The sequence below is a fragment of the Canis aureus genome, chromosome 5 (genome assembly GCF_053574225.1).
Source record: "Canis aureus isolate CA01 chromosome 5, VMU_Caureus_v.1.0, whole genome shotgun sequence".
Taxonomy (NCBI): domain Eukaryota; kingdom Metazoa; phylum Chordata; class Mammalia; order Carnivora; family Canidae; genus Canis; species Canis aureus.
In genome coordinates, this window is record NC_135615.1 from 8273661 (window position 1) to 8301462 (window position 27802).

The following is a 27802-nucleotide window of genomic DNA, read 5'->3' on the forward strand; positions in this document are numbered from 1 at the left end:
TCTGGAAACATAAATTTATTTTAAATGCTATGCCTTAACATTTTTATAAAAATGCTCAGAAATAATGTTGTTGGCCATTAAATATTTACTTAAATCAAGTAAGTTGTCTTTATCAACATCCAGGACTAGGAAACCACCTAAAACTAATTCCACCCACCTCAAAATGGGCATCCACCTCACATATTGAATCCTAATTTCTTAGGTAAAATCTATCAGTCCAGCCAACAGTGTCATATAGTGAGACTGATTTTCTGTCCAGCAGTGACACTTAATAGTGGTTGTACTGTAAATCAAGGAGTTTCATGATGATAGCCAGACTCCAGAGTGATTCCTGACTATCTTGTTAAGTTCCCCAGGCTATAGGGAACAATGTATAAGATGCCTAGTCACAACCACATGTTATCTGGGAGATGACTCCCCATCTTAGATAGCCTCTGTGTGAAGGTCTATCTAGGCTTGGTGCATTGTATGGCAGCCTAATTGTCAAACCCTGACTAGTTCCATTAATTATTTCTTCCCAGTAAGGAAAAATAGATCTGCTCAGCATAGGGATGCATAGTCACATGATCATTTTTTGGGGGGGATGTCAAAAGATAAATGATACTCTGGCACATTTCTATAAGGCACTATCTTATTTAAAAAGGCACCTTAAAATAACTGTATTGAATTTTATCATTTCAAATACAAGGTCTCTGTGTACTGCTAGTTTTTTTTTTTTTTTTATGTTGGTATTTTACCTCCTTTCTCTCTTAGGATAGCATAGTAAATCCTCAGTTGTCTTAAGAATAGAACATTAAGTTCAGAATAACCCCATTTTGTAAAACTTTATCAGGGGGCACAATAAGGAAAAGGGAACCAAGGCAGGAAAATTGTGGGAATTAGAGAAGTGGACATCTCCATTCTCTCTTTAGGCCAAATCTCATGTAGCCCTCACAGAACTTGTACCATATCTTCTAGAAACTTATCTCTTCCTTCAGCCCACAGAGAGAAACAGAAGAACTGCAATCTCTTTGGTGGATGTAGAATTACTTTGGGAAAATCCAAGTACTGTGGCATTTTGGAAAAAAAAAAACATGTAGCTCATCATTTAGGAAAAGTAAGCTTTTTCTAAATCACACCAGAATAGGTAATGGACAAAGATAATTATCTTCTGAAGGAAGCAATTATTAGGTACAAGATCTTCATCTGTTCCTTTGTCCATTGTTGCCATCTAAGAACTGACCCAACTGTTACCTTAGAATGGGGACATGACAACATAGAAGTTCCATATAGCTCTTGTAGTTTTTATAACTAAGTAGACAAAACATTCTATTAGCTACTGTGAATGGGGTGCCTCATTTGAAGTCAGGGCTTTGAAGTCATCGGGTGTGTCTTGCACACTTACAGGGTGGTAGGTTTATCTGTTTCTGTTTCACCCTTGTGATAGTTGACTGAGACCTTGATATTTCCAAGAGGTGTCTAAATGGACTGAGCATTCATAATACCCACGTGCAATAGTTCTTACCTCAGAGCATTCTAGAATCACCAGCGCCTGGTCTTGTTCACACCAATGAAGTCAGACTCTGGCAGTGGTATTCAGGTACTGATATTTTGTTAAGGCCTCAGGGGGGGATTCTAATAGGTAGCTAGGATTGAGAACCACTCTCTTAGACCAATAATTCATGTGAAATTGGAGAGGAGGGAATTGCATGAAAAGAGTTTTAGTGGTCTTCTTCATCTTTTGCTTAGGCTCTTTTTGCCTCCCTTGACATTCTTTTTGCTCTATTTAAACTACCCATCCCACTGTGTCCTCATCCAATTTCTATTTCTGAGAATAATCCATCAATTCTGAAAATAAAATGCTCAAATAGGATATGCTCTACAGTCTAGGATTTTCCAGTGATGTAATTATCTAATTACTGGAGCCGGTTGCCAAGCACAAAAGATTTCATTCAGTTTCACTATTTTATAACACAGTTCAAAGAACATTTGAATTTCTAATTCAATTTTTGTTCTTTGGAGACTATTCTACGGAGTTTCGTATATCTCTAATGATAGTTCCATTATTGGACTTATAATCACTTTGGGGTTGCACTTCTTTTCTGGTGTATTAATACATATGCTAAAGGAGAACTGGTGCCGAGATGGGTTAATTACTCTAAATTGTTTTTGTCTTAAGTAGATAGACTCCCCTGACTGAAAGTAAGACAGAGGACTGACAGGCTGGAAAGCTGATGGGGACACAGGAAATGCAAAGACACAATGCAAAGAAACAATAGCCATCAGGTTGGGAAGCAAAATGTTTAATTTTTCCCTATGCATCTGCTCTTCAGGCCTCAACAAACTTCAAATCTCGAGAGCACATCGGCTCACTCTTCTTTACACCCTCAAAGCCAAAGAGGCTGAGCAATCCTATGGCAATAGCATTCCCAGACCTCAACTGAAGAACTGCATTTCTTGAGGAGCTAGGATTTGGAAACTCAGCTCTCACGGTTCAAGGTTCCCATGGAGGCGTGGCGGGTTGTGGGGACTCCCATCCTTAGCTGGCCAGAAAACCAAACAAGCCCAGAGTGATGCCACAGCCACGCACATCGGCCTCCACATGAAATGTGCCACACTTCAGAGGAAGCATGGTGCTCAAGCTAAAGCAACCCCACCCCTTACCCATACCAACAAATGTTCACTTGGGAAAGAGCACAAATGATATTTAGGAATTTTTTTCTTGGAAGGGTCCAGTGAGGAGTGATCATTTCCACACAGCCAGCAGGTGGCATTAGAAGGCAGGAGCCATGGGAGAAGGGGTGTCCCCTCCAAAACTCCCAGGGAAGAACCTGCCATGGGACAGACCCATCCCCGGCCTGCACATTTGTCATTTGGCCTGCTGAGTACTAAATGACTGGTTTTTAATTACTTTCCAACCTTTTTTAGAATGAATACAAAAATGTCACATAAAACCTCTATTTCCCGAACACCACTAGCCTCGAATTGTGTCAGGTTGAGAAGTGGCTGGAGCCGAGAGTGGTGACCATCTTTGAGGAAAGGCCAACTCATCACTGCCCCACCTCCACTTCACTTGTTAAGTTACTGCCCGGACCCCACGGACACTGGACTTTGTCACCGCAGCACACACCCTCGGCCCAACCCGTACACTCCCCTTCACCGCAACGTGTCTTTGAAACTGCAAACCAAGGAGAAGGAAAGGTGAAAGGTGGGGAAAAGGTGGCAGGTGATGATTCAGAAGAGCCCCGAGATGGCTCTGCGTGGGCTGTCTAAAAGATCTGGGACGTGGCCTGGGAGACACAGTAGCCTCTGGGGACCTGAACACCGAGCAATGTGGTCTGTCCTGATAGCGCTCATGATTCACGGTGGAGGCCCCAGGTCAGGGCTCTCAAGCTGCTGCCTTTCTGTTTGTTCTGCTTGTACGTGGAGGGTGAGAGGAAATCACCATCTCAGCTTTAATGAGGTGGTGACAAATGTAGGGCTCAGGCCACAAGTGAGCTGAAAGGAGAGAGAAGCTGTGGCACCAGCTCAGATGTGAGAGCTGAAGACGCCCCGCTGTTTAGATTATAAGCTTCCTGAAGTCAGGGAAGATGGCTGGGGGTAGTCTAAGCCAGCACTACATCCTCGATGATCAACCTCCCATCAAGGTAGGGGGGCCTGAGGCTGACACAGGAAGCATCTCATAAAGGTCTCATAAAGCCATCTCAAAGAAATGCCCAACCCCAACTCCTTATACTCAGAACCACACAATACATTTGTGTGCTTCATCGGATTGATGGGACGGATTCACCAAGATTAGTGACACAAAGGGTCATCCCCCACCCCCTTCGAATCCTACATAGTTCATAGATTCCTGAACAACGGACAAAGGTAAGGAAACCATTATGGGACACCCTATCCAAATAAAATGCAGATGTGTTTCTCAACAAATCTTCCACTATGACTTCTCTGAATTCATCTTATGAATTCATCTTCTAGTCTAAACTCACATTTCTAAATACATGCTGGTTCCTTGCAAAAACAGCGTGCAGCCTGTCACACCTCTGCGCCTTCTCACTGAGGAGGGGCAAGGAGCCGAAACACTGTAAGCAGGAAGTCTTAACTGGCTATTAGAATGCTCCACAGGCTTTGCTCTTCCCAGCTCTCCTCCAAAAAACAGATGTTTAATGGTTTTTTCATGTGTAAAAGCATGCCTAGCTTCAAGAAGTGGTTATAGATTGACTCAAGTTGCAGTGGGAGGCTCCAGACCAATTTTATGTGTGTGAGAGAGAAAACCATGCCTTTATGGGGCTACTCTTCAGGTCTTCAATTAGCTCTTGGGAACAAAGGGTAGAGAGAGCGCCAGGAAGGTGCTGAGGGGCTAGGGATGTCAGAGGTGATCAGGGAGGAGAAAACTGACTTTGGGGAACGAAGACAGAGGACATCGTCCACACAAAATTTGGTCGGTACCTGGAGCTGTCGCATCTGCTGGAGCTGGAGCCTGAGTTCAGCCACATTCCGCCTCATGTCGAGCAGGCTCATGTGGATGGCCGAGGTGCTGGCAGGCAGGGGCTGGCTGGGTGGCCCGGAGGACTCCAGAGCACTGAGAGTCTTCCCTCCAGAAACATGGAGCGTTCCTAGGAGAAAAGAGGAGCCAAAAACCTAAGAACCATCCCAGAAAGGAAAGTCAAGGCTCTGAGTCCCATCCCAATACAGATTACTGGTAACTCCTTCAGTATGAAAAAAATTTTAAATTATGTTGGTCCTCTAAATGGCAATAAACAAACAAACAAACAAACAAACAAACAAACTGGGTCTAAATTATGGAACATTCATGCAAAATTATAGTTTGTAGTCTGTATATGTCACATTCTAGAAGGCAGATCGCAGAGCAGTATGTACAATTTTTTTTTTCAGTAGGCTCTACTCTGGATGTGGAGCCCAATGCAGGGCTTGAACTCATGACTGTGAGGTTGGGACCTGAGCTGAGATCAAGAATCAATCAAGGATCAGTTACCCAACTGACTGAGCCATCCAGGCACCCTGAGTTCTTAAATTTTTTTATTAGCACTTTTTTATTTTTAAATCTGCATAGTGAATATCTATAATTTTATAATAGATAAATATTTTTTATTTTTTATTTTTTTAAATTTTTATTTATTTATGATAGTCACACAGAGAGAGAGAGAGAGAGAGAGAATGAGAGGCAGAGACACAGGCAGAGGGAGAAGCAGGCTCCATGCACCGGGAGCCCGATGTGGGATTCGATCCCAGGTCTCCAGGATCGCGCCCTGGGCCAAAGGCAGGCACCAAACCGCTGCGCCACCCAGGGGTCCCCAGATAAATATTTTTTAAAATTCTGGGACCTAACACAGGGTGCTTACATGACTACTTCCTGCAGGCAAATGTATCCTGAGAACATGCACTTAGTTCTGGGCAGATTCACCCAGTCACCAAGGGGCAAGTAATAAGAACAGGGTACTCTCATGAATCCCTTCAGGTTTGCAGATCCAAAGAAGCAGGACTTCTGCTCACATCTCCTTTAGTGAGAAAAATCAGGCATTGTTCAAAAATTCTCTAGGAGAGGAATCAAAAAAGGTAGCAGAAAAAAACTCTTCCTAATTAGTTTTCTAGCTGCCACATACTTGTGCTCCTTGGGTCCAACTTAAGCCACATGGATTTTTAAGTCCATCTGGAAAGGGCCTGGTTTGACCAAGTGTGCTTCGGAAAATGCTTCCAAAAGGATCCCAAGTCGCACTTACAGGATCAGCAAGGTACAGGAATCAAAAGGAAGTGCTATTGTTTTTATAGGACAATGCAGTTCTCCGGAAGAGGCCTACAGAGTAGACTGAGTTCACACCACATATGCACGCACACACCCCCTCTTCTGGTTAACTCTCTTTTCTGTAAAGGACAAATTGGAGGGTTTGCAGTAGGCTGGGCAGGCCTTCCAGGACCAAACCCTGTTGCTGCTTTGCATACTCTGAAGTGGATACAGCACAGTGGCCTCTCCTTCCATCTGGGCTCAGCAAACCAGGGGAATCCTTCCTTGCACATACAGCCCTGCAAGCCTTGGTGGAGCGGCTGCCAGGGGCTAGATGACTAGATGGCATGCCAGTGAGCGAGGGAGTGCTCACAGCTGTCCTTCTGCTTGCCCTCTGCAATGTCAATGAGAGCTGATGGCACACCAAGTTCCTCACCCTCCAGAACCAGCTTCCCAGCCCTCTCACGGCCCCCTCGGGGAAGTCAGGAGGGCAGAACCAAAAGCATTTTAAGGATTTCCAAAGGAATCCCAGTTGGACAGACAAAGAGCTGTTTGTTATTTGTACAAGCTAGCGGGCCATTCTTATCATCACCGGTCACGGTGATGACCAACTTTTGGTCAAATCGAAATCATCCTCCGCAGAGCAAGATTTGCCATCTCTGCAACTGTTCCAAAGAACATTCTCCAACTATGAAGGTCTTCAGTAAAAAGAACATCTAGTGACATTTCCGATAACACCAGCGTGTCAGAATTAACAAGCACCTTCAAAGCTGAGTATTCTGAGGGTGATCATAATGAATTAGAAGTTTTTTTTACATTCAGTTTGGTTACTTTAGCGTCACTCCACGCCCACAAGCATAGGCACATGTGCACACCAACACACATGCATGTATACACACATGCACGTGCAAACACACACTGACACCATACATCACGTGCACGGCAAATGATACCATCAAGGTATTTCTCCAATGAAAACGACACAGTGCTAGCTAGTAGCTGGCTACCTCCCATTTGGTATTAAAGAACTGTTCTGCTATTCTTTAGCCAAAGGAAGGCACACATTCATTCCTTCTACATCTCCTCTCCTCCCTAACACAGTGAGGGCACCAGAGCACCTTACCTGTCTCCCGCATGGAGGAGGGGCCAGAGTTGACACACCATCTATTAGAGTTGAATGCTGATCATCGGTTGTAGAAAGTATCCTTTGCCACCAAATGTTTTTATAGAATCTACACTGACTTGTAAAATTTCTTCACCTATAACCTAATCCACTAAATCTAATTTCTAACTCCATGATTCATTCATTGGATGGCTCATTCTAAGATGGCCAGTGGTCAGGTGTCCACCCAACAGATGCTGGGCTGACATGACACCTCTGTGGTGTGATGCTGGGCTTTATCACTCACTTCCTTCTTCCTCAGTCAATCCTTTAAATCCTGGTATGTTTTCCTAGGAAGCTTCTCCTCTCCTCTAGGAAGCTCATACCAATACCTTTGCATTGCTCCAGGGCTCTTCTGCAAGCAGGTCAAATTCATTATTTCTCTTCATCTTCCCTAAACTTCTTTCTGTCCCTGTAGGTCTAATTTTAACCAGTGGCAGTATTACCCACTCAATGATTTAAACGAGAATCCTGGAAATTGTTCTCAGTACCCACTTCCTAGTTTTGTGACCTCGGGTAGGTAAGGTGACATCTTTCTCAGTTTCCTTATCTGTAAAATGGGTAAATGGGCTATTGTGTAGGATAATGGAACAAACACATGTGAACTGCTTATCCCAATGTCTGGCACACAGAGAATCCCCGCTCTGGCTAACTGTAACTATTATTTCTCTGGGCAGAGTGGGCAGGGGCAGCCTCTGCCAGGCTCCCCTCCTCCCCTTGGAGGGTCAGCAAGTGGAAAAGCTGAGGCTGGCAGCAATAGCCTGAGACCTAGAGGCAGGGGCCCCAGAATCTATGGATGGAGCTGGATTTGGTAGGTGGGAACCCTGAGTGTCAAATGAGTTCCCCTTCAGACGAGGGGCACTGGGCCTGGGATGTGCTCTCCACACCCACATGGGAGGTGCTTGCTTTCTGCTCCCAACACTCCCAGACAAGTCTGCACAACCTCACTCCCTTCTCTGCACTTCGCCCTTCCCCCTCTCTCCTACCAGATCTGCCTTAGGTCAAGTACATTGTAATAGGAATCTTATTAATGCAAATTTGATGTGAATTTAATGTATCCTGTCAGGATAGAAAGAACACAGGCTTGGGAACTGGCAGGACTGGCTGTGCCTCCTGTAGCGGTGTGGCTAACATCTTCCTTACGGGATTATGCGTGCAAAATGATATAATATACAACAGAAGATGCATGATATGTCTTCAAAATGAAAGGATTCCTCTGTTCTCTTACAGCTGCCATAAACCCAATCTTCCTAAAGCAACAGGAAATCTGGTTTTCCCTTTTTTATTCACCCTTGGCCAAAAGAGCTCCCTGACTTCTCTATAATTCCGTGTACTTGTCTACAGAAGGATGACGTTTTTTGTCTTGTAGCTTACTTCCTAGGATTCTGGAAGAATTAATACATTTTGTGCACTGTACAAGGCTGCTATGGCAACCGAAGCCCTGTGGACCACATCTAGCCTTGACACAGGAGAATGAGAGAGACCAAACTCCGCAGAGATGCAGGCAACAATGCATGTGCAGTTGTCGGTGCCATCGTGAACTGGCTCAGCCTCACGGAGGAGAAAACTGATCTGTTGCCAGTGCTACCCATGTTCATCCCTCTGGACCTACTGATTCCACCCTGGCAACTGCATCCCAAGGATATTACACCTGCTTCTTTCTCCTCGCCCCAATAGAGACACTTACAAATTTTTTTCACACCAAAGAGATGAAACAGCCTACATATCTTTAAAGAGACGAGGGCACCTCAACACCAAAGAATGAGCTAAAATGACAGGTGGGTGGACCATGTGGGTGTGTGTTGGATGTGCGGACACGTGTTTAGTCTTCTCATTGGGAACATGGAAATAACAACGGGATCCATCCTCTGAAGATGCATGGGGAGCTAATGAGTTTGGGCATGGAAAGCACTCAGGACAGTGCCTGGTCCATGGGAAACACACACTAAGGTGTTTCCCATGATGATGATGATGACGATGATGTTAGCAAAAGTGAAAAGGAATAAAAGGAGAGTATAAAAGAGCCTGAGCATCTTGATTAGAACAATGGTATCAGGCACTTATTTCCTAGAATAGAATCCAGAGGCATGGAAGGTTGTTCTCAGTAGACATTCTCTATTCTCCTCAGCTTCACTGACACATAATTGACACAAAACATTGTGTAACTTTCAGATGCACTATGTATTGATTTGATATACTTACATATTACAATATGATTATTACCATAGTGTTAGCTCACACATCCATCATATGTCCCATAATTGCCATTTCCTTTTTGTGGTGAGAACATTTAAGACCTACTCTCTTGGCAACTTCCAAGTATATAGTTAGGAATTGTTCCCTATAATCACAACGAGGTACATTAGATTTCCCCAAAACTTGTTCATCTTGTAATTGGAAGTTGGTAGTTTTGACCCAATACCCTCCAGATTTCTCCCAACCTTCCGCCCCTGCTGACCGCCATTCCACTGTCTGTTTTTCTGAGTTCAAATAGATTCCTTTTTCCCTCTTGAGTTCATAATAGATGAGAAAATAAATGAACGAATCAACGTCTTCCAAACAAACTGGCAGCTAGCCTGAAGACAAGTTTAGCAATTTCTGCGAAATAATTCTCTGGCTGCCGCCAAGGTCACTGATTAATTTCTAAGAAAGCCAACAAATCTCATGAGGATTGGAAATGCTGGACGCCCAGCCTTGATAGTTTTAAAGCTGAACTGCCCAAACTTAGCTAGGGTGGAACCAGGTCTAGCAGATGTCTCAACTGTAGTCCCAAGCCCTATCCACTCTACCATGCTGCCCAACACTCTGTGGCTTCCCCAAATTAGGGGTTACACCAACTGGTCACATGCTTCCTGTGTAATTCAGTAGCTGAACATGTCCCTGGTAATGATTTTGATTTCTAATCCAATACAAGGGAAGATCTCCTATTCTTGAGAGGAGGCCCACCTTGAGCTTGCGGTATAAGATAGACATCAAATATACCTGGATATTGGTGAACTCCACTGGGAATATAATTGGGGTTTCTTCTGGGGGATGCCAGCATTTAAAAAGCTGGCCCTGGTACGAGCATACCTTCTCTTCCACCTTGACCACTGGCACCCTTCTGGTCCATTCCCATTCTGTAGTTGAGCTGAGGTCCTTCCTCACTGTAAAACCTTCCAATGGCTTCACTTTGCACTTAGAATATTATTTAAATTCCTTACCACAGCATTTGCACAATCCTCCCCCTCTCCCCAGTGGCTCTCCTCTCTCCTCACTCACCTAAGTCCCATTCATCCTTTGTGCCTCAGCCTGTGTTACTTCCTCAGGGCAATGTCTTGGTCTAGGCTAGATCTGTTGGTTAAACATTCACCCTGTGCTCATAATTACTTGTTCTGTATCTGTTTTCCCCACAGGCTTAAGAATTCCAGGGAGGCAGCCTTATCCAAATGATGCCCATTGTCCCTGCCCAGTGACAGACACATATATATTTTTTGGATGTAGGGCCATATACAGGAATAAATGAAAGAAGAGTGAATGAATGAATAAAGGCTGAATGGAGAGGAGAGGACAAGAAGAGTTTAGGCCACACACACCCCCCTCCAAATTAATTAATGACTAATCTGGAGTTTCAGCATTAAGCAGGGACAGTGTGGTGGGGTTATCCAGAAAGCCTCTGAAATCACACCAATTAGGTGTCCTAGAGGAAGATTAAATGCTCTGAAACCAGCCAAAGCTAATCAAAGGCAGCCCTTGGAGGCTCCAAAGAACACTTACCTGCACTATCCGTGTGGCTCTTACTGGCTGTGGTTTTCATCATTTTCTCGCTGAATAAAAGAAAAAGAGAGTCAGCTATACAGTTTTCAAAAGCCTCCATTTTTTTCCCCCTTCCATTCACTATTCGAAGCAATTAGCAGCAGCTAGTGATGGTATCAAGCAATGAGGGCATTTTAGCATCAGCATCACTATTGGCCGGGATGGAAGAGGCTTCCCAGGTGTGCATCTGACACTGCTGGTGGAATGCAGCTGAGCAGCGCTCATGACTTTCAAATGAGGTGGACGTGGAGACAAGTGGATGGCACTTGCAGGCACTGCGCAGTGGTCCATGAAGCCACATGCACTGGGAAGCCCATTTCCCCTTCTTGGGCCAAAGTGTGACCTTCGGCCAAGAATTACAAGAAGGAAAAACAAACAAACAAACCATGATTCATAGAGATGGTAATATTTTCAGCCTTGAAATGATTACAAGAAAACGAATTTCAATGAATGAATTATCTTAATGATTAAAGAGAAACAGATTGAATTATTTTCATTGGTTTGCTTTCTTCTTTTTACCTAGATGCATCTTTGCTATTACTTGTAATGGGCCCTTTAAAAAGCGCAGACTGAACCAGGCCAGTTAAACTGGCAATCTGTTTCTCCATGGCTTGCATCCTCTCTCTGTAAAACAAGAGAATTGTTTGTTAAAGCTATATTGACTTTCAGACTGGTTTGTCTAGGTGAATGATCACCTGAGGGTTATAAAATGTACCACCTAGTTGGCTGCCAAAGTTCACCCCATCCTGGCTCCGGGGAATGTGAAAAGCCTGCAGATCCCCGCTGAGTTCCAGATTCGATGATTAGAGTTTAATATTAACCCAATGATCTCACTGAAAAAACACCAGAAAGATGAGTGAGCACAGGCCTCCCGGAAAACTGAGAAGTGCCTCCTTCTGAAATAATTGTTTGCCCGGAGTGTTCTTGCGACTTTCTGCCCTGCATTCGCAATTTTGTCTCTGGTGTCAGTGGTGTCCTAGGCCAGCTGTGGCCTGGTGGCACAGACTTCCAAGCGGTACTCATCAGCTGGGAGGCCGTTGCCAGGTTTCAGTGTCAGTGATGGAGATGTTTGTGGAGTGTGGAGTAATAATTGTTTCATAGCCCAAGAGCAACGCAAATGAATGTCTCTTAAGAAAAAATATGATTGGAATCAATGTCTGGCTGCCATAGGAACCTTAACCTGGGGACTTCTACAGAATCAAGCAGGAAGACAAACATCCCTGACAATTTGACCATCTCAAGACACAAATGAAAAATCCTCTCAGTGATGCACCATGCACAGATACTGTGCCTCTCTGTTCAGGGCTCGCTGCTGCTACATCACAAATAGTCTGGCTTTTTTTTTTTTTAATTTTTATTTATTTATGATAGTCACACAGAGACAGAGAGAGAGAGAGGCAGAGACACAGGCAGAGGGAGAAGCACGCTCCATGCACCAGGAGCCCGACGTGGGATTCGATCCCGGGTCTCCAGGATCGCGCCCTGGGCCAAAGGCAGGCGCCAAACCGCTGCGTCACCCAGGGATCCCTAGTCTGGCTTTTGAAATAGGTTCACGTTTCTATACCCTGGACAATAGCAATTTCACAGTATTACCATTATTTTCACCACATGATAAAAACATTACCACAACAAAGTGACCTCTCCCCACTAAGGATGAATGGGCAGTGCAGAGGTCACTGCATGTGAATTCGATTATACACATGTGGTAGTTTCAAGCAATACAAGGGACAGAGCTGTGAATGGTTTGAATAGTGCAGGTACCTCAGCTGCCAACGTACCCCATCCACAGGGGTCATAGCAGGTGTCAGCTTGAGACAGAGAAGTGACCCCACTCCTCACTGCGGGTCTACACCCTATGTGCCCCTGGTAGTGTTAGCAATGGTGATTCCTGTACTACAAACAGTATATTCATATTCATACACCGTGGCTTTTAAACACAAGCCAACTTCTTTATCTGGTATCCAGTGGGAAAAATCACGGTGGACTATTCCTTCACTAGAAAAAAAAAAAAAATAACTGGTTAAGTTGGACTAAATGACTGATGATGTATCTGTAAGTCTGTACAATCAAGAGGATTTTCAAGGGTAATTTTGTCCATACACAATCTTTTGGCCTTGTGTTTTTGCCTTGGGAGTATAACCCTTAGTGCTCTATGAAACACTGAGCTTAATTTCACAATTACAAGTTTCTGGCTTTAGAATTCCAGGCATTTTCTTTATTTTAAAATGGATGGTTCTGTCACAATACTGAGTTTCTTGGATGGAAGTCATGCAGGCTGAATAGTTACTGGTTGTAAACACAGTAAGGAAAAAATACCCAACTGGAGAGTTAATAGTATGATTTCTTTGTTCTACTGGTGTGGAGAGAAGAAATCACACATAGAGATTCCATGGAGTGACTTTCCAGTTGTTTCCAGGCAGAGTAATGAAGGCTTAACTTCTGAGTTGCCAAGCATTTTGAGTCTTACCTGGGCTTTTGGCCTCCTCTCTGCCATAAGACAGTGCATGTGCCAAACAGAGAACTTAGTACGAAATCCCAATCAGGAAATCAGGTTAGTAAACATCCAGTAGAAATCCCAAGTTTATCAGACCCAAGGGGCAAAGAAAAGATGGTGGTGGGTGATCATGCCACCTGCCATGTGGGGGACATAAACTTAGACAAATGGTTTTTTGGTAAATGAATGACACCCAGCAGATGTGCTGAGCACTCGAAGAAAGTTGTCTAGTGCCCCCCATCCTTCCCACAGTAATGCTGGAGTCAAGCGCGTGACTGAGTGGAAGTGCGTTCAGACCTCCTTGACATGGTACTAGTTCACTGCTCTTACTCAATCCTAGGCAAATGCAAAGGAATCCTTCCTTCCTTCCTTCTTTAAGTGGCAGCTTTGGTTGGGAAGTGGCTTAAAGGAGTCTGTGAAGCTAGAGGGTAGATAGGAAGGCACAGTGACCACCGATCCAGATACAGATGAGAGCAATGTTGAGAAATAGGTAAGGCAATGACTGCAGAGATTAAATGAGAATCTGACGGGCGGAAATGACAGAAGGGATTCCAACATAGGCTCTGATTAGGGTTTAATCAGTGTTTTTTCTGAAGGCTCTCTCCGGTCAACAGCTTTCATTACCTGATTTAACAAAGGAGGGCGGCAGCATTAAAAACCAAGCAAAGCCCCTGAAACATTCCAGGTTCAGAACACTGCCCTTCAGTGGCCTCATCACCATGTAATAAGTGCAGGATGTCACAGCACTGGTTGGGTCCTCTCCACACAGGCTTCCACAGGGCTTCATACATGCCTTTGGCCTTTTCCTTGGCTCAATGGGTACTTGGCTTCTCACTGGGCTTCCCCCAGACAGGTTTTAGGATGCAGAGAAAGATAACACCCACATAGCACTCCACTCTTCCTTACCCATCAGACACGATGTGGACATAATCACAGAACTGCCTGGGATAAGAGTTTGGATGCTTTGGAGCAAAGCTCTCTACTCGGTCCTGTACACACATACTCTCTATCTCTGAGTGATTGTGAACACTCCTAGAGTGGCCGCCTATGGGCTATGTCATTGGTGTGGCCACCAAGAAGGAGACATGATCTGTCAGAGCCTTGAGAGTTTAGAAGACTTGAGCCTGATGGCTGAGGAGGAGCAATTCTCTGCCATTGTCCAGGAACAGTGGGGCCTCACGTGACCAAGGCGCCGCATGCACGTGTTCCACTGCCTTGGCCAAAACCACTTTACAAAAATACAATTCTTTTGACACATGGTAATGAGAAAACTTTTTCCCTCCTATTTAATCATCAAAGTGTTTCTGGTTTCAGGATTCATTTGAGGGAGATTATCTGATTTATAAATTCATAAATAAGATTGTCTTTCCATTTCATGGTTGGTAATCTGGAAACAATTTTATGGTTTAACTAAATTACAGCAACTGGAAACTTATGCAGCCTTCTCCCATGATGAAATGTTATGAAGTATGTTTTAATGTGAAAAGGAAAAAAGAGAAATGCACTGGAAGACGAGAAATTAAATACGACCCTGTCATTTTACTGCAGTGGCAACTCTGCATGATAACCATCAGAATATTAAAGGTGCTGAAGCCAATTCTTGCCAATATTGCTTGGCTTAAGGAATTACAGAACTGGTATAATTACTGTTGAAAAGATGGTTTAAGAGTGATTTCATAAACCATTTTGTATCATTGCATAAACCATATTTATGTGATTAGTATGTAATGGTTAACTAGTCATTTAGTGCCATAAGTCAGTCTGGCTGAATGCATCTTCTTGGGGCCCAAGCATAATATTAATAAAAAAAGAAATTCAAGTACAACCCAGGCAAAGTGCTGATCCCAGGATTTAAATTCCCTCTGCTACAACCAGCTTTCCTTGCAAGCCCGAGTCTACCCGTGCTGAGGCAAAGCCCAGACTGCATGGTCTGCTCTCTGTCTTCAGAGTACAGGGAGGGAAAAGTGTCTGCATTTGGGGGCCTATTTTTAGCCAATAACCCCATTTATCCTACTTTTGACTTCAAAAGTTTTCACCTTCAACATTTGACTTAGGGACTTGTCTTTGTGCTGACTGAAGCCTCATTAAACCTGAATTAAGTCCTTATCATTGTATATTGAAGTAAATGAATGGCTATTAAAAAACAAGCCAACTAGGAGACTGATAATTCTTCTATAATGAAACCCTAAGGATATGTTTTTAAGTACCAAAGGAAGTGTCAGGGAGCTGAGGGAAACCGGTCAGCCAAGCTGATGTGATCAGCCCCAGTCGGGGCACTCACCTTCTGAACCAGTTACCAATGCTGAAACCCACCGGTGCAGGATGGTCAGGCACAAGGACAGTAACGGGGGCTGGCCTTCTAGAGTGCTAATGGGGTGGGGAGTGCACATCAATTCATTTCTAGTGCGGATATTTTGTGATTATTTTTTTGTTCAGTTCCTGCTCATTCCTTGTCATCTCTCTCTCCCCAGAAAGTCATAAACAACAAGCCATCAATCAACGTTATAGAGCATGTGCTAGGCACAGAACAAGCTGTTGTGGACACAGCAGTGAAGAAAGTATCATCATTCCTTTCTCAAAGTTCCCCTCTCTCTTTTTTTTTTTTTTTTTTGGTTTCTGGGAGAAATCTAAGTGAACTAAAACCCTTCCAGTCTTGGCAGTGCATTTTCCAGAATTGAATAGTGAATAGGCTTAAAGCGAGGCTATGCCCTTGTTTGCTCATGTCCTGATTCTCTGGTATGGGGGCGGGGGGTGGGGAACCAAAGTAATTAAAGTCACTGTTTTCAGAGGAGTTCAACTGAACACTGGAATTCCAATGATCTGAATTTGTGGTAAAGCTTCAAATAGGACTCTGAGCAGCAAACTTTCTATTTCTGCCCGATGTTAACCTATTGGTGAAAGAACTAGAAACCTTCCTCCAAAAACTCCCAATAAATTTAACTTCTCATTGAAATGTCTAGATTTATTGAGGAGATAGTGATAGCGTTGGCAGTAACTGCAATGTGCTGCAGTGTTTGGTACACATTTAGATCATCGTTGTACCATCGTATGTAACCATGTCTGGCAATTTTTCTTGTCCGTAGGAGACAACTAGATACAGAGGGTCACGAAGAACTGTTGTGTATAAATAACACTGACCTTGAAGGCTGCTTATCTCTCCTCCTGTCTTCTGCTCATGGAGAAGGAAGACTGGGTATGTTCTGTGTTTCCTATTACTGCTTCAATCCATTGTTCTGTCCGACCTTTCAACATTGTCATGCTTCTAAACTCTGGGCTTCCTCATCTGTAAATGCCCTACTGGCATCTCGGATATTCACATGTCCTTGGATGACTTCAGCATGGGAATCTGGCCTCCTGTCTGACACATTTCAGTTCATTATCTCTTATAGCTTCCACATCTGCTTAGGCAACCCTTTCAAAAGTTGGCCATTACAGATCCTCAGCTCTTCTTCACAGACATACTCTGACCTTCAATTCTTACTCAGTATGGTTTCACTGTCTAGATCTGAGAGTCCAGCTTTCCCCCAAGTCAAGAAAGAAACAAAGACCAAAGCAAAGGCCTTCACCTGGAATGCTCTGGATTTTACTTGTGGCCATGAAGATATACATGTCTAATGATGCCAATGAAGAAACAGGCAAAAATAGAGCCCCATTTACAAGGATCTAGGGGGAGGGAAACTATTTCTAATCTTCCTTCATAAATTCACTGAGGCAAAGAAAATGAAGGTTCATGATGAGATGTGGGGAAAGAATGCTGTGGGAATGATGGTATTCCCTGAATTATATAGTTTTTCACAGATTAGCTTGCAATTGATGCCGTTTACCCGAAAGCACCCAGGTGACATTTGATTGCCAGTGACTTCAGTGATTGCTACTGAGCATGAGCACTGTGCAGGAGGCAGAGAAAGAGCAAGTGCAAAGTCCCAGAGGTAGGAAAGGCCAAACAAGTTCAAAGGCAGGAAACCAGTGAACAAGGAGCTTGGGACAGGTTACATAAAAGGCTGAATGAACTCTCAGCAAGCGGAGGAAACAGGGCCTTCAAAGGCTTCCACCTCTCGTTAAACAGAGGTGCCAGTTTTCTTATGCCCAGTACTCCAAGAGTACTGTGTCTGAAATGCTGCCAGACTTAAAAGTCTAGAATTACAGAATTTTCTGGTTGGAAGAAACTTATTCAGGCCCCACAGTTTTCATTCCATTCTGGTTTAGTGATTTTGACAAGCAAAAAATAAATAAATAAAATAAAAGAGGGCGTGGCAAGCCCAGCAGGTCGGGCCCAGCATGTTGGGCTAAGCTCGGCCGCACCCAGTTCCCCTGGAGCACAATCATCCCTTGCCCATGTGCCAACTGCATTCTTGCCCGGCACAGCAAATGCGCCTGGGAGTTCTCCAGGTAGTCTTTAATCTAATTCACAACCTGCTTTGTGGGCAGGCTGTTCTGGCTGGAACCAGAATACAGTCCAAAGCCAGGCATGAGGACACACAGTCTCTCAGATCCAAATGGCCAGATCCACTGGCCCTGCAGAAAGGAGCCGCTACTCCTTCCTTTTATTTATAGAACTTTCCAGTTCACTTTCCTGTTTATACCCATGTTCATTTAAGTTACACAGAACCATTGAGAGGTCACACTATCATCCTCCTGCTACGGCAAAGGGCGTGGAGGCTTAGCAAGGTGGGGGCTCTCTGAAGGGCACTCACTGGTTCACCTGCAAACCCCCACATCTAGAGCTCCCTGCATGGCTCTGAGCTGCCTCACATAGTGACTCACCACTGGGGAGAAGCACTCCATTTCCCAGATGAGAACCTTCACTCCCCAGGACGAGCCTACACCCTGGTTTATGAAATCACTTACTTTGCATTTTCTTTCTCTTCCCTGGGGGTAATTTTTCATATTCATGCCCTGGAAGTGACATCTCGGATTTTGTACATGTACAAACCAGTATAAATAGCCCGTTCATTCATGTTCCAGCTACCTGACTGGGGGCCTGTAATTTACCTTCCAACAAGAGATGGTGTTGGAGGTGATGGAGAGATGGTCTCTTGAGTAGTCCTTTGGGAGCTATGCAAATACGCTCTCCACTCCCACCTGCTTTTGATCTGTAAAATCTTGGCATGAACTCAAAAGATAATGACTCAGGAAAAAGAAGGAAGATATTTCTTATAGTTGGCCTCCCTTGTGTCTTTTTGTATTTTGTCTTCTTAGCTATTTGTGTTTATTGGAGGAGTTAGGGACATACTGTTTTTATTACAAAGACAAAAAAATATTGAAACAGTTTGATAGTGATAACATCATTTGGCTGGAGAAGCTCCAGACACTGGGCCTTTGGGAAATCTCCTGTCTGTTTCTCCTGTAAAGTCAGCGATTAGCACAGCGGTCTCTAAGACCCCTTCAACTCTGAAGATGGACAGAGAGGGAGAGGAAGCATTGACTAGTTATGTCAGTTGGCCATACATGAATGTAGTGGACAATACAGTCTTTTTAAGACCTGCAATTTTTGCAAGTTTGAATAATGCTTAGGTCTGATGATTTTTGCATCACTTCATTCATGAAAAATAAACTCCAAAAATTCAAGTAAAGACAAGTGTAAAGTCTCCGTGATCTCCACCAGACAGAAGGACAACTGGTCACAAGAGAAGCTAAAATGTGGCCTGGACATCCTGAGGACTCAGGATTATCCAGCTCCTGGGGCCATCGGGCTACTGAGAGGACCCCCATCTTCAGGCTGGGTCACAGCCACACTGACTCTACATTCAGCTGCTTTCGCCATAGTTTAAGGAGGCCGAACCTGTCTCCAAACGTTTATTCCTCTTCTCTTTGAAAGCGGATTATCTGAATCACACAGTATTTAGGTTACTCTGGCTTTGCCTCTGGTTTCAGACCTAAGGCATCTGACTGACAGCACCTTGTGAATATTCAAAGGAGATACAGGGGTGCATTTTAATTTCATCTAATTAGTGACAGATGATGGCTTTCCCTTTTGAGAAATTGGTTTGCTTAAAGTAACACAGACCTTGTGACATCCATTCCACTGGTATTTTTGATAGGATATCCCTTGTGTAAGAGCAGAGCTATCTTCATAAATTTGTCAGTTGGTTAAGTATCATGTTCACCAGTCAGCTCTTGCCTGAATCCGGCAGCCTGAGGAATGACAGGCAAATATTACTTAACCGTGAAGTTATATTCCTGTGCATGAAGGGATAATTCAATTTATTGGCACTGATTTGACTTCTGAGACATCATATCTGGATGCCATTTCTATAGTACCTTAATGGCAGAAATAGAGCAAATTTAGAGGGTAAAGATCAGTCTGTCTTTCCAAATGGTATCTCTTTATTTCATTGTGTATATCCCTTCAACTGCAGTCCATCCCGGCATTCTCATGAAAGCTCCCAGATCAGCACAAGTTCGGGAAAAGTGCCTTTTTTTTTTTTTTCTGAATTCATAGCAATTACTATCTGTATCGCTTCTTTTGAATTAATTATGTATAAGCAGTCCCCAAATTATGATGGTCTTGTCACTGAAAAGTTTACTTGTACTTTCATTGTTTAGAACTTGGAATAAATGGTGGTTAGATTGCCAGCTGGCCCACGGAAGCCTCTTTAACCTACAGCGTATTATTAGTGGTATCATTGTTCTTCATTGTCTTCAAGAAATACGTGTCCTGACTTTCTAGCTGGACGTGGAGATGTGGAGGACAGATTCCCCTCCCACCCCTGGAGCTCCAGCCTCAGGGAGAGACACTTTTCCTTCTTAGTGACCTGGCACGGCATCCTCCCTGCTCTCAGCTTCGTTAGGAGACGGTGTCACTCTCAGGTGACAAGAAGAGCATCTCTGGGCACCACCCCTGAATGAAATCCTACTCTTGTGGTTGTTCCTATGAAATAGTTTTTAGTCTGCATCTCAGAAGCTTCCTGTGCTCAACCGTGGGATTGCATATATGTTTGACTCATGCTGTTAATGTTTTATGACTGTCTTCCCAGTTTATATCCTTATGCGTGGGGACCACAGCTATGTTTCTTTGTGCACCATAAAGCATCCAGTTCACAGCTCAGCACTTAAGAGGGGCTCAATAAACATTTATTGATCCATCATTAGAGCGACATGGTAAAGCAATTCAGACAAGAGCTGAATCAGTCAGGCACAGTTAGGCATCAAAACAGATGACCTAACACCATCAGCTCTACCTGGTTAGGTATCTTTGTCATCAATCCTACAGCTCAGGTGCCTTTAAAAAGATGCCCTAATCCTGGCTTGTCTTTTTGCTCCTGGTCCCAAGAAGAGATAATTCTAACTGCTCTCCTGAAATGGCTTTTAAAGTAGCTCTGATAATCTAAACATTCTAATTTGGATCTTTAAACCCAGCTAATTCTGGTCTCTGTTCACACTTAGTTTTATTCCCTCCACACCCCCCACCTGTTCCACGTTCTTCCTGGTGCTATACTTGACAATTTGTCTCCTTGCTTCTTTAGGCACAATCCTTGTCCTAGCCATCTCTCTGTATGGATCTCTGTTTAGTAGCATGGAGTAGAGTGCTTTGTGCAAAGTAGGAACGCTCAAGCACTCACCATATGGAACACTTGGCACTTAATCACAACGAGCTGTTCTCTCCCACGAGGTAGGTGTTATTATTATAATACCTATTTTACAGATAAGCAAACTGAGAGCAGAGATGCAGTAACTTGTCAAAGGTCTCAGCTGCTACCAAGTGTTAGAACTGGGAATTGAGCCCAGGCGGTCTGGCTTTGGACTTGACGTTCATAAACACTGCACATTGCTGCCTCTCAATTAATGGTTGATCTCAGATGATTGAATCAGAGGTAATAACCGCAAGTTCTCACAATAATGAAGTTGCTTTACCAAGAGGTAAAGGGTAGAATTGGGGTAATGATTGTTAAGATCCACATTTTATGAATGTCACAACTGACACTATTCGAGTGGGGTACTCTTTCATTTCTCTACTTCATTAAGTAGAAAAAGTCCAACGTTCCTTTAGAGTGGTGCTTCTCAAACAGAGGCATTTTGTATCCGCCCCCCTCCCCCCTCCCCCCCTGCAGGGGGTGCATTTGACAATGTCTGGAGACATTTTGATTGTCATGGCTAGGGCAGGGTTGGGCAGAGTTTGCTCCAGGCACCTGGTGGGGTAGAAGCTGGAGACACCACTAAGCATCCTTCAAAGCAGAGAGCCCCTCTGCCCGGCAAACACAAATTATCCAGCCCAAAATAGCAATAAGTGCAGAAGTTAAGAAACCTTGTTCTAGAAAGAGCCCAAGTTTATCCACTTAGGAGGTCTCTGATGTGGCTTACTTTTGACTATGCATTCAGAAAAAGGAAAAAAATAATAATTAATTTTAGGATAAAGTATAGGTCTGCCAGTCACCGTGAACGTCTTTCAACAATATAATCTGAATTTAAACTTTCACTCAACTGATTGTTCAATCAAGTGATGCATCCCACCCCTCAAAGCTACCAACGCAATAACATATAATCCTTCTCAAATAAGAAAGTGATGGGAAATGATTAACAACAGAACAAACTACCAGTTAGCATGCAGGCCTCTCCCCTCCCCCATACACAGAAGCTTCCTTCCTCTTCCAAGTGCCCAGGACAGGGACCTCTGCATCTCTCAATCTGGGGAATTCTTAGAAATCACAACGGGATCGCCTATGGCTTTTCTTCCTCCAAATACAGGTGCTTAGGCAAGGCAAGAATTTACTCCCCAGTGGGTTCTTGACTCATTTTTTGGAATTTAGCTATTGTAAGTGTAGAATGGTGTAAAAATACGATCTCAGTTCAAGCTTACCACGTCTTGAAAAATATTACACAAGGAGGGATCTGTCACACATTTGGGAAGGGAGCTACCAGTCACTTTGCAACAAGCAGTCTTGAATTTCGATATTTTACATTATAGAATCCAAGCTATAAATAGAAAGTTGCAAAACATAAATGTCCTAGATTTTTACAATTCTTAAGGGCTGTTTTATGTGCCATGAATAGAAATAACGATGCTGTTTAATGAAGAAATTTTATAACCTAGGGAAGACAGAGCCTCAGATACTGAGTCATCTGTCACATACTGTCCCCTGCCCACGGCACTCCTCCATAGCTACGTGGACCATTTTCTCGGGGTCCCGGCTGAAGGGAAGTCATGTGGATAAAGCCACCTTCTCACCTGAGATCATTTTCTTCCTAAAAATTCAGGTATGAGAATTGCTATCTTGAAAGTCAAGTGGCTATGATCTGCTCCTCTACGCCCCAAATCCATGGCTATCTTGGGAGGAGAGCCAAACCTTCGCCTAGGTTCTACTACCTACATGATTTTTTCCCCCAGATCTTCTATATATAATTTGTCATCACTAGATGCTTTGTGGAAACATCTTTGTAAGAAAAGAGAAGCCAAATGCTTTAGATCAGACATACGACTAAATACAAGGACCACGATGAAATGACTTCATCTTTAACTCTTCATTTTCAAGTCAATAGAGAGGTTATAAAATCATGTTTTTAAAAGAAAGAAAGAAAGAAAGAAAGAAAGAAAGAAAGAAAGAAAGAAAGAAAGAAAGACTACCACTGGAGGTTTCCTAAGTACTGAAATCAGAAAGAAATTCAAACATCCTGCAGCTATTCGGGCTATTTCTTCTGAACAGCTCCTGAATCCAGCAGAGCCCAAAAGAAAGCATCGCTACAGATTTTTCAGTCCTCCCCCTGTGTTTTTGTAGCTTCACATCTTAGATGCAAAGTTTCACTTGAGAGTTTCGTAGAAAAAGCACTCTCAAGATTTGTTTGCTGTTTAATATTATGAAATGACGACAGAATTCGGTTTGGCACTTTATAGGACTCTGCCCTCACGAAGGTAGACTTTTAGGGGCTGAACTCTTCAAATACACAAATTAAATGTATCTAAGGTAACAGCACAGTATAGGCACAAGCAATGGGCTGTAATTTTGTGCTTCAATAACTGTTTTAGGAGCTCTTGTTTTTAAAAATTTCTCTTTGACACAGTACTCACATTCATTTTTCAGAAATAAAATCTTCAAAAATGTTCTTTCTTTCCCCATTGCTGCATAATTGTGCTAATATACTAGCTAGGGCAGTTATATTTTAAATGGCCTGTATATATTTAGCAGCATAATTATGCAAATGCTACCATGTTTATGACTGTAAATATCCTTCAGGAGCAGTTACTTAGCATCTAGTCCTGAAACAAGTTCTGAAGAATTCTGGCTGAAATGCTCAGAATTCACCTCTAAATTTACTTCTCTGCTGGGCAAAGATGTGGCTCACAGGTCTCCTTCATGTGGCAAAAGATTGCACGGTGATAAAAGGTATGGATTCTTTAATAAATAATCTTTTTAAAAATTGGGTTGATGATAATATGTAAATGATACTGTCCTTTTGGCAAGAAAAAGGGAAGAGTGGTTCTAATAACGTGCTGAGTCACTGAATATCCAGATCTTATTTCTCGCATCCGTTCTGAATTCACAGATGACAACAGGTAAAATGCTTAACCTCTTTCAGACTCAATTTCTTTGACTAGATTTTTATGATTATAATGATTATGTTGGCTTCCTTCAACCAATTCAGGCTAGAGAAATTCCCTCTAATAAAATTAGCTTTCCTCTTAAGTACTTTGGAGGGCTTTTTTAAATGGACTGGGCTGGTAAGTTACACCAAAAAAGTGTATATTAAAAGAGAAATTTAAATACTCAGAGTGTCTCATTTGCTATAAAAATTTTGCTGATTTCAGTACCACTCCTGAATGAGTATTAAATTGAAACCATTCTATTCTTATGCAAATTCATGCTTTATTACCTTAGAGGACAGACAGTGACACATTCTTTCCATTTCCCAAGGCCAGATGAGAAAGCAAAATTGCACTCCATATGGAAAAACCCAAATTGCCATTTCAAACGGTTAAAACTTGAGCCACTCACTCCTTTTCATGAGCTCCTGGTCTTTTTGTCCAAAAGGTTTCTGCTGATCACAATTTTCTTGCCATTTGTTCAGACTGACACTAATGATGACAATGCGAGACCCATGTTCCGCAGGCTCGCAATGACCGCAGCGAGCATGTCTGCCCCCCTTTGGCACAGCGATTGGCCTGCTTCACCTGACCCCCACCAATTCACAAACTCTTTGCAGACCAAGATGGCCTTTGATCCTACTCTGTGGCTTCTGCAGCATCTGCAGGGCGTGCTGCACGGGCTGGGGCTTAGCCAACATCTGTTCCCTGGGTTTCACTCTGCGGAGCAGCCCTCAACCACGCAAAGGCACAGACCACCCTCGGCTGCCCGCACCCCCTTACCTGGTCTCTCTGTCTTTGGGTATCGTAGCAGTGCTGTAGGCAAACACTTGCTTCTCCACTAGAGGAGGGCCGAAGTCCACAATGCTGGCTAATCCTGGAGTGGTCCGTGGCTTTTCAATATACACCAAGGTGCCTGGCTCCTTTTTGAAGGTCTGGCGGCTGGGAGAGGCCCGATCGGGCTGCAAGGTGTGAGGGGGTCCGTGGGCGTTGAGGTGGGCATGCATGTCTACCATTCTCAGGTCGCTGACTCTGTGAGGAGAGGCGGGGGGTGTTTTGGAGCCTAGGGTAGGCAGGTGGCTCTCTGGGTACTTCCTTGACTTCTGTCTGTACAGTGACTGCTCCATATGCATCTCTGCTTGCAAAGAAGGGTTGCAGTAAGCACTGGCCGAGCGAATTGCTGTGCGGTGATACGCGATGATGTGGTCAGGGACGTCCAGCGGGTGCCCACCGTGGGAAGAGGCTATGCTCATCCGCCCCTCGTGATAAAGGTAAGGATCAGTATAGAAGCCCTCATTTCGGTACATTGCGATGTTCTTGCCACTCATGTCTTCATCCGGCTTTACATCTCTTCTTTCCAAAATGGCACTAGGGCTGGGTGAGATGGACCTGGAGACTGGCAGGCTGGAGAGTCTGTCCCTGGGGATGGTGGCATTGCCGGGAACAACCATGGGGCGCGTGCCCCCATAAGGAATTCTGGATGGGGAAGGAGGCATGGAATGGGGCACAGGAGTGGATGGTGGAGAATTTGGAATGGCGTGAGGCGGATGAGCTGTGGATCCAGGTCGGGAGGCACCAGGCCCATCTCCTCTCGCATAAACAATTTCTCTCTGCATCTGAAAATAAAACAAGAAGTTAGAAAATCTACTTTTATTTATTTTTAATTTTAGAGATTAAAATTTTAATTTTAATTTTTAGAGATGGCTCAGTGTGACAGTGTGGCCTTCCTGCTGCAACAGGCTAAACGGCCCCTCCTTCTGCAGCACGTCCACACTCTAATCTCTGGAATCTTATGTGTCCAAAGGGACTCTGCGATGTTCCTTTTTAAGAATATTGAGATATGAAGATTATCCCAGACTGTCCAGATGGACCTAATGCCACCTCACTACAGAGTGAGGAAGGGGTCAGCGTCAGGGAAGGAGGTGTGAGAACAGAAGCGGGATCAGAGAGAGAGGTTGAAATGCTCTGCCGCTGATTGTGCAGATGGCAGAAGGACCTAGGAGCTGAGGGATGCAGGTAGTTTCGAAAAGCTGGAAAAGGCAAGGAAATGGGTTCTCCCCTGAAGCTTCCAGAGGGAATGTGGTGCTGCTAACACTTTGGTATTGGCCTTTGAAACCCATTCTGGACTTCTGATGGCTACAACTGTAAGGTAATGAGTTTGTGATGTTTTAAGCCACTCAGTATGTAGTTTGTTGCAGCAATCACAAGAAACACCCAAAAAGAGCTCAACATTGTGAGGTTTGGGGGGAAAGTAGTGCAGTGGTTTACATTTTGGGGGTCATAGCTTCTTTAAGATACTTAATAAATGTGGATCTAATGTTATCAAAAGTGCTAAAATTGTATTTTCTAAAATTTCTCCTGAGCATATTTTTCTAATATTAGGCCTGGAAAATAGTAAGCATCTTTCCTATTTTTCCAAGCAGATACAATCTAGGGACATGGCCAGAGAGGGTAAGAAGATGCACAGAGAAAGCTTGGAAGTAAGTTTCATTCATTAATTCGCCAACGCTTTCCCTGAGCCTAGGAAAAACCAGCTCCAAGAAGTTGGGAGAAAATAATGGTCTAGGAGATAAGAATGCAATTGGAGGCAAAACTCATAGTAGGGAGGACAGGGAAAAAAGAGGGGAGAGAATTTCAGGCACAGTAGAGATAGGAAATCCTCAGAAAGACCCTCTGGGGCTGCCATGTGATGGGGAGCCTGATGGAGTAGTCCATCAGAAGCTGGCTACTTCTTGCCCAGGCAGCAGTGACTTCTGGGCTGTGTCATTCCCATACAGTTCAAGAGAGTGAGGACTCCCACTGGGTCTTCCATTAGCTCTCCTTTGGAAGAAACAATGACTAAAGAATCAATGACTCAAGAATCATAGACACAGAGAACATACTGGTGGTTGACAGAGGCAGGACATTGAGGTTGACTGAAATGGATGAAGGGGGTCTAAAGTGTAAACTGCGGTTATAAAATAAATGTCATGGGGATGTAATGTACAGCATGGTGACTATAATTAATAATACTGTATTGTATATCTGAAAGTTGCTAGGGGAGTAGATTTTTTTTGAATGAGTAACAAATAGAACATGTTTATTAGCAACTTAATATTTAATTTGGATGTGGAGGCTGAACAGGCTTTCTTTTTGGAATTTACATATTTTTAACTTTTATTTTAATTTAAAACATTTTTTAGTTTTATTTAAACTCAATTTGCCAACATAAAGTATAACACCCAGTGCTCATCTCATCGTCCTCCTTAATGCCCAACACCCAGTTAGTTACCCTATCCTCTCATCCACCTCCCCTTCTGCAACCCTTTGTTTCTCAGAGTTAGGAGTCTCTCATGGTTTGTCTTCCTCTCTAATTTTTCCCCACTCAGGTCCCCCACCCACCTCCTTTATGGTCCCTTTCACTATTTCTTATATTCCACACAAGAAAAAGTGTGTAACTATATATGGTAATGGATGTTAACTGGGCTTATTGTGGTGATCATGTGCAATCTGTACAAATATTAAATCAGTATGTTGTACAGCTGAAACTAATATAATGTTATATGTCAATTATATCTCAATAAATAAAAGAATCAAGTTAATGGGGCAAAGGGAAACTAATTTGCAATTTCACTACTGTATGTAGCAAGGGGCAGAACACAAAAATACAGATTAATTCAAAATGTGAGTATATGATACTTTTTTTTTGGATAAAACCCCAGAGGGTAATCACGAAGTCTCTGAGATTCTCCAAATGGCTACAAGAGAAAAGAGGGACAGCTTTGGGACCTCCCTAGACCACTCTTCAAGTTCTACTTGTGCTGTTACAGGAGTCCACATTCCCATCCAGACTTTTGGGAGATGTGACACCCAAGGAGGGCATGAACGGTTGGGGGGTGGGTGAGGTAGGGGCATGAGGAGAGAGGAGGAAAGTTCAAATGGACAAAAGCCAAAATGAACTATCAAGAGACCCATGGTGTGTGTGATGGGGATGAGACAAGAGAAAGCAGAGGCAACAAGAGAAGGTTGAAAATGAAACAGAGTGCAGTGTTCTGAATACATACTGATTCCTTGCTTTATACATTCATTCATTTAGTAAACAGTAACTACCAGGCACTTGCTAAGAACCAGGCA

At 43.5% G+C, this 27802-nt stretch overlaps 1 protein-coding gene and 1 long non-coding RNA gene across 19 annotated transcripts in view; one reads left to right on the plus strand and one right to left on the minus strand.

Moving 5' to 3' along the window:
* The window catches only part of KIAA1217 (KIAA1217 ortholog), a 433991-nt gene that overhangs the window by 35202 nt on the left and 370987 nt on the right, over window positions 1-27802 (minus strand). For 14 of the 18 annotated variants that reach the window (XM_077896782.1, XM_077896784.1, XM_077896783.1 and 11 more), the window contains 4 exons: window positions 24473-25305; window positions 11199-11303; window positions 10641-10690; window positions 4429-4595 (listed from right to left, as the gene is read on the minus strand). In XM_077896782.1, coding sequence (XP_077752908.1) covers window positions 4429-4595; window positions 10641-10690; window positions 11199-11303; window positions 24473-25305 — 1155 coding nt within the window. The remainder of the gene's footprint in view (window positions 1-4428; window positions 4596-10640; window positions 10691-11198; window positions 11304-24472; window positions 25306-27802) is intronic. The other 4 variants (XM_077896787.1, XM_077896786.1, XM_077896789.1 and 1 more) reach the window with 1 other exon arrangement.
* Window positions 1308-11247, plus strand: LOC144313665 (uncharacterized). The gene is made up of 4 exons (XR_013379290.1): window positions 1308-1579; window positions 2313-3849; window positions 8254-8662; window positions 10280-11247. It is a non-coding gene; the product is annotated as an uncharacterized LOC144313665 (long non-coding RNA).